The sequence below is a fragment of the Drosophila obscura genome, unplaced genomic scaffold, assembly GCF_018151105.1.
Source record: "Drosophila obscura isolate BZ-5 IFL unplaced genomic scaffold, ASM1815110v1 contig_1, whole genome shotgun sequence".
Taxonomy (NCBI): Eukaryota; Metazoa; Arthropoda; class Insecta; order Diptera; family Drosophilidae; genus Drosophila; species Drosophila obscura.
The window spans coordinates 11,033,939-11,045,333 of NW_024542679.1; the positions used below are offsets into that span (position 1 = coordinate 11,033,939).

The 11,395-nt window shown below is 45.9% G+C and overlaps 4 protein-coding genes across 5 annotated transcripts; 1 reads left to right on the forward strand and 3 right to left on the reverse strand.

The window, feature by feature from the left end:
- The first annotated feature begins 4,691 nt into the window (after positions 1-4,691).
- On the forward strand, positions 4,692-6,111 carry LOC111071272. Its single transcript, XM_022362526.2, has 2 exons — positions 4,692-4,881; positions 4,963-6,111. The coding sequence occupies exons 1-2, from the start codon at positions 4,716-4,718 to the stop codon at positions 6,084-6,086; spliced, it is 1,290 nt and encodes a 429-aa protein (XP_022218218.2). The 5' UTR covers positions 4,692-4,715; the 3' UTR covers positions 6,087-6,111.
- A 6-nt stretch (positions 6,112-6,117) lies between these two features.
- Positions 6,118-7,263, reverse strand: LOC111071274 (snake venom serine protease KN1). 2 transcript variants are annotated; one of them, XM_022362528.2, is made up of 3 exons: positions 6,916-7,263; positions 6,575-6,848; positions 6,118-6,494 (listed from the first exon to the last, which is right to left on the reverse strand). In XM_022362528.2, exons 1-3 carry the CDS (start codon positions 7,212-7,214, stop codon positions 6,120-6,122), a joined length of 948 nt encoding a protein of 315 aa, XP_022218220.2. In that variant the 5' UTR covers positions 7,215-7,263; the 3' UTR covers positions 6,118-6,119. The 2 variants fall into 2 exon arrangements, with proteins under 2 accessions (XP_022218220.2, XP_022218221.2); XM_022362529.2 differs by having other exon boundaries at positions 6,575-6,845; positions 6,916-7,262.
- Positions 7,264-7,542: 279 nt separating this feature from the next.
- On the reverse strand, positions 7,543-8,596 carry LOC111071275 (chymotrypsin-2-like). Its single transcript, XM_022362530.2, has 3 exons — positions 8,340-8,596; positions 7,984-8,260; positions 7,543-7,916 (listed from the first exon to the last, which is right to left on the reverse strand). The coding sequence occupies exons 1-3, from the start codon at positions 8,594-8,596 to the stop codon at positions 7,560-7,562; spliced, it is 891 nt and encodes a 296-aa protein (XP_022218222.2). The 3' UTR covers positions 7,543-7,559.
- On the reverse strand, positions 8,591-10,029 carry LOC111071273. The gene is made up of 2 exons (XM_022362527.2): positions 9,864-10,029; positions 8,591-9,801 (listed from the first exon to the last, which is right to left on the reverse strand). Exons 1-2 carry the CDS (start codon positions 10,000-10,002, stop codon positions 8,666-8,668), a joined length of 1,275 nt encoding a protein of 424 aa, XP_022218219.2. The 5' UTR covers positions 10,003-10,029; the 3' UTR covers positions 8,591-8,665.
- Between the last annotated feature and the right edge of the window lie 1,366 nt (positions 10,030-11,395).

The following is an 11,395-nucleotide window of genomic DNA, read 5'->3' on the forward strand; positions in this document are numbered from 1 at the left end:
AATGGCTTTTATAGCCCAAAAGACAGTCCCATCCGTAATTGCATTCAAGAATTGCATTAAAATTATGCATTGATTGCACTTCACTTCACTCCACTCCACTGCACTGCACCACCTACACTCGCTCGTTCCTGCTGGCTGTCATCACGTCGTTGGGGCAAGCAATCTTCTTGGCCAATTTCTGGACAAGTGCAATTGGTCATCGATGGCGTTTAATTGGTACTGAGCACAAATTGACGTTCAGCAAAGTGTGGGACAAAGTCAATTACGTGTCGATTGCGTGGCGGCGAAACAGAAGGACAAAGTTGCCCCAAGAACTTGGATGAGCACTTGGATGAGTTAGTTGTGTCTTTAGCTCACAGTGGTGTGGATGGAAACGGTAAGTTTTCCTACAACTAGTGGGGTAATATTATTATAAAGTAACCAGAAAGATGCGGTTTATTTGAGTAATTTTCTTTGTTATTTTTTAGCTCGAATATATTTTTAGGATATTTTCAATAAGAAAATGTGAAGGAGGTCTTATGTGAAGATTCAAGAAAATTCTTCTTCAACAGTTTCTGCAAATCTTATTAATTTTAATTTTTTTTTTATTATATTTTCCCATCTTAAAACTGTTTTCTCCTCCCCAAAAGATGATGTTGAAAATCGGTTAAAGCGCACGAATTTTAGCCTGAAGGAATTTGCATTAAGAAGCAATTAAGAAAATTGAAAGGAAAATAATACAACCAAAAAGCAAAAGCAAATTTGACCAGACTTGCGGGGCTACATACATACATACATACATACATACATGGTATATGCGACAGCAGGGAAAGCAACAAGGAAAATGGGTATTAGCCTGATGTCACAAGACAATATGGCAACAAAAACAACAAAAAATAAGGCTAAAGACATGCCCGCACACACAAACACCGAGAGAGAGAGAGAGAGAGAGAGAGATAGGGAGATATGGTGCCGACATTAACACAATTACAATCTGAACATGTGTTAGTCCGCCTAAGACATGCGTTGACTATAAAGAAAAATCCAATTAAAAGTGATAAAAGTTATTGAAGCGTTTCTCTCCTCTCAGCACACAGGACCAAAACGAAAACAACAAAAAAAAAACAACAAAAACAAATAGCCAAAACGTCAGTGGGAGGGGGAAGTGGCCATACTACGAAAATGGCCATACAAAGTGGATGCCATTAGTGGCATGATATAAGCGCTGATTGCAACACCAGATTATCTCGCACACAGATTTGGCGAGTGGCGAGTGACAAACAGAGGCGGCAAGGACAAATCCGTTTGTCCCGTATACTCCTCCCTTTTTTTTCTATTGGTATAATTCGTGCTATAGAAAACTTGGACCAACTTTCTAGTATACTTTGGGAACATTTTTCAAATCAATTGAAGCCTGAAAGGAATGCCAAATTGAGTTATGGTATAAGAAAGATGGCAAACTGTTTTGCTGGGGGAGTTACAGACTTGTATAGACTTAATTTTTGGTCAAATTATATGCAGAGGAATAGTTGAGAGCGAAACTGAATGTTTGAACAGTTTCTATATAATTTTTCCTTTCCAAAAATGATGATAAGTTCTCTTTTGTAGAACCTTTTATTGGTATGGATGTTAGCTGAAACTATTTAAAACCCAATTAGTATTAAACATCTTTGCCTTTAAAAACAATTTTTAAGATAATTATGTACTTTAAATTATTTAATTTTTGCCTGTGAACTTTAAAGCCCATTACATAAAAAAAACCCCTTCTCTCTGTGCATCAAGTTATTTTTCCATCGCTTTATGGTGTTGGGCTATTAATCATCTCTGCCATGCTCTTGGACGTCCGCCTGTCATGTTCAACTACTTTTATAATTTTCACGCTCTCTGTGTGTCGCTTGGTCACTTAATAATTTTTTTTTTTAGTATTATTTGCGCTTTTCTTTTCCTCCTCACATGGAATGGGGTTTCTGTTCTCTGCCATCAAAACTTCTCCATAGCGATTTTTGTTTGGTTTATTGAGCGTAAATTAATTCAAATCTGTGGATAGCAGGGTGGCTGCGGGGCAGGCTCCTTTTTTATTTGCACAAGGGTGTTCTGGGTTGGGTTGGTGGGTGGGGGGTTTGCGGAGCTTGTCCTTGAAGACATTTTATCGGTTCATTGCAATTATCGGAGATCTTTCGCTTGGCTGCACAACTTTGTGACTGGGATGTGTGTGGCTTGGATTTGCATAAAGGCATAAAAGGCGGAACCAAAATCCTTTGACAATTAGTTTGTGTATTTGTATATCCTTTATTTCCTTTTTTTTTTGCGGTATACCCCCGGGACTAAGCTAAATTGAAGTGTGTGCTGAATGTTTATTATGCAACCACAATGTGCTACTTTGTGCTGCTACCTTTTGGCTTTCACGCCTTTGAAATACATTTAATCCATCATTGCACAGGCACACGTGATGAACCTGGCCTAGCCCTTGGCCAGGACTGACTATGTCTACGGCTCTATTGACTCCCGTTTTCAATTTGCCTGAACATCCGACGACCCCAAGCCCCGACAAAGAGAGAGGAGCGGAGACCTGTTGAAAAGGTGCAAAATCGTTTACCTTTTGCCCTCCTTTTGTGCTCCTCCTCCTGCTCCACCTACTCTCTGCTGGGCAAACACACGCTTAGGCAGCGCCTTATCAATCAAAGGTATCTTTCAGCATACACATACACACACACTCACACACACATATGTTATTAATATGACCCCATTTATCAAAGGAGTAACAGAAGAAATGGGCGCCCTCCCACCTGAATGCGATGTCTGATCAAGTCAAATTCGAATTAAATTGTGTGCCTTTTTCTCCCTATTTCGTTCAAGGAAGTTTATTTTTTTTTTATCCGCATTTGTCGTGTTAAGAAATCGTGTGAGTAGGTGCCAAATGCAATTTAAGTTGAATGGTTGTGTGTCCAGGTAGCTAATGAAATGGACATCTGATGTATCTAACCGGCAATTAATATTGATTCGAAGCTCATAAATTTGCGGTCTAATTTATGGCGTGTGGGAGAGCGACATAGATAAATTTTTATAGAAAGGTGTTTGTCTCCCAATGGGTTTTCTCATCAAAAGGTTGAATATTAAAAGAGAGAGAAGGTGGTGTTGGTAGGAGGAGGGTGGTTGGTATTGTTTGAAGTAGGAGTAATCCAAAGATGAGCACTCCTTTTTTTACGGCTGAATAAAGTTGCTTAAATTAAGTCCCAAAGTGGAATGGATACGTATACGTATTCTGCTGGCAACAAAAAGTTATGGCTTCAAAGCATTTGCTTTCATTGGGATAAACCTTCATCCTTGCTTGGCACCTTAGCAGCCCAGCATCAAGGGTGGACTAGGGAGCGGCTGGAAATAACATAAAGCTCAATATGTCAAAGTTCGTCGGCCATTGACATTAATTAATGGAATGTAAAATGAACGTTGTCGGGTGATGGCCGGAGCAGGGGCAGGCAGCAGGAAACGCAGCCAAAACGAAACGAAACGAAACGAAAAGGCACAGATAGTCGTCAGGCAATTAGGCGCGAAGGACAAGAACGAGGACACGGATGAGGATTGTACCGGTAGCCGGATACTTTGGCTGCTGAGATGGGTATCGCGGGTATAATTTGTGAAAATTGATGATTTGTTTAGATTTACGAATGAGCGAACAAAACGGCCCAAATTGGCACGTAGCAAGGCCGAAAGGAAATTCGCACAAAAGAAAACGAAACGCCGCTCCATTGAAGCAAACGGATGGATGGCAGGGAAGAAGACTTCAAGGTACTCGCTAATTGATTTGATATAGATAAATGAGCTAAGCGGGAGGCAGTAGATGGCGCCAGAGATAATGATTAATGATTAATTTTCTATGACTTTTGTGCTCACGGTGGAACGGCTCCCAGGCGCTTCATGTCCTCATTTACTAATTACGTGATGTTCGAGGGAGCGAGGGAGGCAGTCGACACTTGAATTTTCGAATCCTGTGGCGGCCATCAGCCTTAATTACTTGTTGATTATAAATTATAGGCCTTGGAGCTACAATGAAGGATGGCGAGGGGAGGAGATGGCGCCGAGCCCTGATTAAATAACTTCATTGGTAGTAGACATCCCCACATAACTGGCACTTGATTGTGTGAGAGTGGGGTGGATAAAGTTGGCAGATGTTTGGAGTGTGGATCGTGAGTGCGCTAACAGTGAGCTGTAGGCACTGGCTGTTAAGCTGGGTTGTTAACAGCACTGCTGCTCTGTTACAGCTGCCGCCCGGAACAGTTGACTATCGTGGAGAAAGGATCATCAGCCCCTGAGCTATTTATGGATAGAAACTGATTGAAAGACAGAAACCGATTGAAGAAATACCAAAAACACACTTGCTTAACAGGTCTGTTTACAATTACGGATAAAGATTATTACTTGAGGCACGTAGGAAAAATCACAACTCTATCGGGTATTTCCCTAGTCCAGCTATGTACTATACTATAATCTACAGCAAGTGCCTCGAACCAATTAAGATCGACTGAAAGACGCTTACGTACGAATAGACGACACACTCCGGCACTTCACCTCCACTCGACTCTAAGATAAGGGCCACCAAAAGTGGCTAGATTTTGATTTTATTAAGTATTTTTTCATTAATTACCCTTATGGGGACGTCCCACCGCTGCCCCATTGTGTTATGGGGCCGGAAGCCTATTTAAAGATGCCACCAGACCATTCCAAAAGTTAAAACTGAAATGATGAGCGTCCGTTTGTCATTGCTGCTGATTGGTCTGGTGGTGGTGCAGGCTGTTTGGGCTCGCGTGCCCTATCCGGAGGTGGAGCTGCCGCCGATCGTCCAGGAGGATGAGATCTACGAGCGCGCCATTTATGTGGCACCCCAGCCAGAGGGACGTGCCGCGGGTGAGTGGCAGCGATACACTAATTGGGGAAGAGCAGGAGCAGCACTAATCTAATCATCACTGATCTCTCTCTCTCCCATAGCCTGCAGTGTCACCATTCGCGGTGGCCTGCCCAGCCCCGAGCCTGTCTATCTGAAGACCGATTCCGAGGACTTTTATCCATTCAACGATGTTGGCGCCATGGAGTTCAATGCCGGAGACACCTTCCAGCTGTGGTGTCCTGGTGCATTCAACACCCACTCCGAGAGCCTGTTGACGGCCAAGTGCGTGAGCGGTTCCACCTTCAGTGTGGGCGGCAGCAACTTCGAGTTCAAGGATCTGTACTGCAAGTCCTGGCCGGGCTTCAAGGCTGTCAAATCGGGCGCCACCTGCAATGGGGGCGTGGTCATTCGCGTCGGTTTTGAGATCACCTCCACGCGCTTTGCCGAACAGATGCAGGTGTGCTTCAACGAGGAGGAGGAGGTGACCCGCTACACGCGCCACAAGCTGGAGCCCGGCAGCAACTACTACGAGACGGGCGTGGCCCGCATCACCTTCCAGACGGCCGGCTACTTTGATGGCAAGAATGTGGACAAGCTCTACACGCAGGCCACACAGCAGGAGACGATCAGCAAGGATCTGGGCGAGGACGCCGCCAAGTACTTTGACACATCGAGCATCTTCCTGGCCCGCGGCCATCTGGGTGCCAAGGCGGACTTTGACTATGCCCCCGAGCAGCGTGCCACGTTCCTGTTCATTAATGCCGCACCACAGTGGCAGTCCTTCAATGCCGGCAACTGGGCGCGCGTTGAGGATGGCGTCCGCGCGTGGGTGTCCAAGAACAAGATGGACGTGAACTGCTACACCGGTGTCTGGGGTGTCACCACGCTGCCCAATGTGAACGGTGTGGAGACACCGCTCTATCTCGCTCGCGATGCCAACAACAATGGCCTGATCCCTGTGCCCAAGCTGTACTTCCGCGTGGTCATTGAGCCATCGACACATCGTGGCATTGTCTTTGTCGGCGTGAACAATCCCCATCTGACCGAGGAGCAGATCAAGCGCGACTACGTCATCTGCGACGATGTCAGCGACCAGGTGAACTACATCAACTGGAAGAAGGATGACATCAAGACGGGCTGGTCGTATGCCTGCGAGGTGGCCGATTTCCTCAAGACCGTCAAGCATCTGCCCGCTCTGACAGCCAAGGGCGGACTCCTGGTCTGAGCCGATGATTGAATAAAGCGCAAAGTGAACAGTTCAGAATTTTATTCTTGGTACATTCAGCAGAGCAAAGGTGGCTGCCAGCCACATGCTCGGGGTACAGCCCCGACGAACGCTCTCACCGGATGTCATTATTTCATCGATCCACTCCAAGTGCGCAAAGACATTTGTATAGACGGAGGGCAGAGATTTGGAGCCGCAGCCAATGCGGTAGCTGACGATGCCATAGACAGTGCCATTCAGGAGCAGGGGACTGCCCGTGTCGCCGGCACAGGGATTCTCATCCTGATCATCCTCCAGATTGCCGGCACACATCATTTCGTCCTTGAAGGTTTGCACCAATTCTTCGCAGGTCTGATGATCCAGCAGCTTCACATCCACATGCAGAATGCTAGAGGCCAGTGGACCGCCCTTGCCAGGAATAGAGTTAGAAAACAGACTAATATGTAACGGCCAGCAAGAGACAGAGGAGCAGAGAAGAGCGAGCTCACCTTGTACACTCGTCCCCAGCCGAGGAGTGTGTAATTGATATTGTAAACTGGCTCATGGGTGGGCAGACTGGCAATGGCAATATACGGATTATCCGGCAGCTCTATCGCCAGCTTTAGCAGTGCAATATTATTCGTATTGAACATGGTGAAATTCTCGGGCACATAGACATCCTTCACCGGTGCATTCACAGTCCTGCCACGCCAAAACTTCAAGCGATTCGGCGTCCCAGCGACGACTAGCAATACGCGTGCCCGATGCAGGATCTTGCGACTGCTTTGGTGACCCGGGTTAAACGATGATCAAGTTCCCTTTTGGGCAAAATATCAAAAATAATACCTACTCCATGGTGCAGTGCGCGGCAGTCAAAATGAACGTACGCGATATAATGACCCCGCCACAGTAGTGATTGTCGCCAAAGTATTTGCGCGGTGTACGGGAACGCAGCGACACCACATACTTGGCCATGTCCAAGGTCTTTTTTTCTTCGTAGTAGGGTGTCGATATCCGTTTGATGCGTCTGCGTGGAAGCCGACTCAGCGGGTGATCAGCATTGGAGGCCGAGGAGGAGGAGTCGGTGGAGGGTGGTGGCAGGAACAGCAACAGAAGGAGCACACAACCGGATAGATTACGAATTTCCATTTACGAGTAAATTTGTTACCCCTTAAATGTTTTGACATGATAAACTTTGGGTGAATATCATCTACTAGAAAAACAAAATGGAAGGAGGTATAGAGCGCAACAGAGTCTGTGGAGTTAACAGCGAAAGTAACAGAGTTAGAGAGAGACTGGCAGCGGCCGTCGATGCTAGCAGAGCGAGGAGAGAACCCCAGAGAAACTGCAGTTAAAAAGCAAAAACAGCAGAGAAGGAGAGGAATAGAAGATAGTCGCAATATCAGAAATCAGCCAAGAGCTAAACGGCTCAATTAAATTATATCCCAATTATATAAAGACTTGAAGTAATACCAGGTGCCACATGGATTTATTTCATACATACAAATTTATAGCAATTACAAACAATAATTGTGCAAAGTAATCACATAAACGACAGCTACGATTGTTGGATAAAATAAAATTGATCCACCTTATATTCTCATAGACATTCGTGTAGACCGACGGCAGCTCTGTGTGGCCGCAGCCAATGCGATAGCTGACAATGCCATAGACTGTGTCATTGGCAATCAGTGGACCGCCCAGATCACCGGCACAGGGATTCACATCCTTGTGTTTCACATGGCCAGCACACATCATCTCATCCGTAAAGACATTCAATATCATTTCGCAGGCCAAGTGGCTATATAGCGTCACCATGATATGTGTGATGTCCGATGCCAGTGGTCCGTCCTGTACGAGTATACAAATGAAGGTATAGACAGAATTTATTTTTTTTAGTGCTGCAGATAATGCTCACGTGGTAGAGTCGACCCCAGCCAAGCACCATGTACTCGCCTTCTATGACGGGTTGCTGTGTGGGCAACTTGATTACAGCCACATATTGATTGTTCGTGGGCATTGGATATGTGAGCTTCAATAACGCCAAATCGTTTGTATTGTACATGGTAAAGTTCTCCGGCACGAAAATTTCCATAACTGGAGCATGGACATTGCGGCTCCTGAAAAACTTGAGCCTATTGGGTGATCCAGCCACGACAAGCAGATCCCTGCTCTCAAGCAAAATCCTCTGACTGCTGCTCGTCCAGGAAGAGAGAGAGAGAGAGAGAGTATTAGTACCCATTAAGTTAGGCGAAGGCCTAATCGTATACCCACTCTATGAGGCAGTGGGCACAGGTCATGACGAATCTGAGCGATATAATGACACCGCCACAAAAGTGATTATCTCCATAGTATTTGCGGGGCGTTCTCGTTCGAATGGAGACCACAAATCTGGCAATGAAGTTTGTTTGATTATCGATCATGGGATGCGATAATCGTTTGACCCGTCCACCATCAGCAAGGCCAGCATCGGAGCGTAGTAGAATCAGGCAAAGAAGTACAATAAAATCCGACAGGCAACGATTGTTCATGACAAGTTTTTGTTGTGTATTTAATAGACTGCTTTGTTGCAGAACGACAAAGAAAGTAAGAGTGAGACTTTACAGCAGCAAGCCACTCACAGAGAACTGTGGCAGATGATCCACCCTCTTGCGGAACTCGGCAACCTCACAGGCATAGGAATATCCGGCCGAGATGTCGGCCTTCTTCCAGCTGATCCAGTTGATCCTGTCGCTGATATCCTCGCACAGCACATAGTCACGCTTGATCTCGTCCAGACTCAGATGGGGATTGTTGACGCCAATGAGGACGATGCCCTTCCTGGTGGATGGCTCAATGACCACGCGGAAGTAGAGCTTGGGCACAGGGATCAGGCCATTGTTGTTGGCATCGTGGGCCAGGTACAGGGCGGTCTGTTTGCCATCCTTATTGGGCAGCGTGGTGACACCCCAGACACCGGTGTAGCACTCCACATGTTTCTTCTCCTTGGACACCCAGGCACGGACGCCATCCTCAACGCGCGCCCAGTTGCCGGCATTGAAGGTCTGCCACTGCGGAGCGGCATTGATGAACAGGAATGTGGCACGCTGCTCGGGGGCATACACGAAATCGGCCTTGGCACCCATGTGACCACGGGCCAGGAACACATTCTTGGCCGAATCGAAGTAGCGGGCCGAATCCATCCCCAGTTCCTTGTCGATCGTCTCCTTCTGCGTGACCTGCGTGTAGAGCTTGTCCACATTCTTGCCCGCAAAGTAGCCGCCAGCGCCGAAGGTGATGCGATCCACGCCCGTGGCATAGTAGTTATTGCCGGGCTCCAGTGTGTGGTAGACATAGCGTGTCACCTCCTCGTCCTCGTTGAAGCACACCTCGTACTGCTTGGCGAAACGGCCGCCATCCAGCTCGAAGCCCACATGGATGAGAGTGGTGCCGCCGTTGCAGCTGGAGCCGGACTTCTTGCCCACAAAGGCTGGCCAGGAGCTGCACTTGATGGCGGAGACATCGTGATCCTTATCGCCGATCCTGAAGGTGGTGCCATCCACGCACTTGGCCGTCACCGATTTGCCGGACAGGGGAGAGGCCAGGCTGCTGGTGCAGTGGAACTCAATCGTCTTATCCTTCTCCACATCGACAATGCCGGTGTCAGAGTAGCCAAAGAAATCGGAGGTGCCCGGCTTAATAAGCAGCGGCTGGGGATCCTTCAGCTCGGAGCCCCGTATCTTGATGGAACAGCCAGCTAAATGGATTTGGATCTAAGTCATTTTGCTTTCCTATTCTATTTTGTGTATTGTGTCTTACCAGCTCTACCCTCGATCTGCTCATTTAGGGGCACGGGCATGGGTAATTCCCATGACAAATCCTGCTCCTGTTGGAGGATTCGCGCTTGGCCACAGGCCAAGATCACAGCACCCAAGACAATCAACGCTAGACCCTTCATGTTTCGCTGCTAACTGGGCCTGTGGCAGGCCCCAAGCGCTTTTAAAACCCCCATCGACTGACTGATGGGTTGTGTGGGATGCCTGATGCCTGATTAGATTCCCCCTGATTGCGGTCATGTTTCAGTGCTGATACTCGTATCTTCGGGCTGCCAATGGGTGTCGTGTCGTCTGTTGTGCGTGGCTGCTACCCTTAAGTACCAATCTTGCGATTCCATTGATTAGTTCACGTGTTTCGCGTGCCCCTAAACGAGTTTCGGGTGCGAGCTCCACCTCCCGGCATTATCATTTAATTAGTTTTGGCCAAAATTAGAAACTTAACAATGATTAAACAGTGGCCATTGAGTGGGGCTAGAAAATTAAATGCTTGCCATAGAGAGCTGCGTACGTCACGTGCCCCTCACGTTTCCTCTTCTCTTTTTTTATTTGTTTTTGCACAAATATCAACTGTTTTATTCTTTGGTTTACAGTTTTCACATTTATTGGTTAGTTTTTAGGTGTGTTTTGTGTGTGTATTTTTGGCGCAACTGTACTTAAGATTGCTTTTTTTTTTGTATGTACAACAACTACACAGATATGATTATTGTGGGGCTCTATATATACACACAATATACACGTATATAAGTACCCGTTTATTCTCAAACAGTTTTAAACATTTATTGGCCAACTTTAATTGGAAGTTTATCAGATATATTTTATTATGATTTCTTATTGTTTGCAGTTACTTTATTTTTAGCTGGATTTTTGTTCTAATACTTTTAAAGCTTCGATCCACCGAACTGGGAATCTTTTGTACAAATATATATCTATGATAGGATCGAGGGGGGTTGGGTACACAGACATACTATCATATGTTACCTTTTTGGGAGCTCATCTACGCAATTAAATTGGTTTCTGATCGATACTATTTGGCTTGATTAATTATTTTGTTGTTATTATTTACATGAATTTAAATGGTTTCGGGGTTTTTTTTTTTGGTTATTTTGGTTGCTTGGTTTTTGGGTTTAAGCTCTCTCTGTGGGAAATCCTAGATCTTGAGCTTTGATCTGTATGGTAAGTTGTTTTTTTTGTTTGTTTGTAATTAAAGTTAAAACACAGCGAAACAGCAAAGATATGATTAGACTGAACGGATTATTGTAATTCCTTTAACGTGTATATACATTTAAAGCTATCATCAATACCCTTGCTCAGATAATACAGATCACTTTGAATCTATATGGTAACCCTCAAAATAATACCCTTTACCAGGGATTTACTATGGCTTGGAAGTTCTCCTAACCCCAAACTGCTAACTCCAAACTCAATCCCTGTTCTGATCTACAGGAATATCGCTAACTGGGCATAGATCTCCACTGCCACCAGGAGACCCATTATGGTTAGATTCACAGCGCAGTA

What these genes read in the sequence shown, in the direction of transcription:
- LOC111071272 (XM_022362526.2), top strand. Translation starts at nt 4,716, where the DNA reads ATGATGAGCGTCCGTTTGTCATTGCTGCTGATTGGTCTGGTGGTGGTG. An exon ending in GCCAGAGGGACGTGCCGCGG is followed by an intron (nt 4,882 to 4,962) that starts GTGAGTGGCAGC and finishes TCTCTCCCATAG; the next exon opens with CCTGCAGTGTCACCATTCGC.
- LOC111071275 (XM_022362530.2), bottom strand. Translation starts at nt 8,596, where the DNA reads ATGAACAATCGTTGCCTGTCGGATTTTATTGTACTTCTTTGCCTGATT. An exon ending in TGTGCCCACTGCCTCATAGA is followed by an intron (nt 8,261 to 8,339) that starts GTGGGTATACGA and finishes CTGGACGAGCAG; the next exon opens with CAGTCAGAGGATTTTGCTTG. An exon ending in GCTGGGGTCGACTCTACCAC is followed by an intron (nt 7,917 to 7,983) that starts GTGAGCATTATC and finishes ATACTCGTACAG; the next exon opens with GACGGACCACTGGCATCGGA.
- LOC111071273 (XM_022362527.2), bottom strand. Translation starts at nt 10,002, where the DNA reads ATGAAGGGTCTAGCGTTGATTGTCTTGGGTGCTGTGATCTTGGCCTGT. An exon ending in GCAGATCGAGGGTAGAGCTG is followed by an intron (nt 9,802 to 9,863) that starts GTAAGACACAAT and finishes AAATCCATTTAG; the next exon opens with CTGGCTGTTCCATCAAGATA.
- LOC111071274 (XM_022362528.2), bottom strand. Translation starts at nt 7,214, where the DNA reads ATGGAAATTCGTAATCTATCCGGTTGTGTGCTCCTTCTGTTGCTGTTC. An exon ending in GCCGCGCACTGCACCATGGA is followed by an intron (nt 6,849 to 6,915) that starts GTAGGTATTATT and finishes GGGTCACCAAAG; the next exon opens with CAGTCGCAAGATCCTGCATC. An exon ending in GCTGGGGACGAGTGTACAAG is followed by an intron (nt 6,495 to 6,574) that starts GTGAGCTCGCTC and finishes ATTCCTGGCAAG; the next exon opens with GGCGGTCCACTGGCCTCTAG.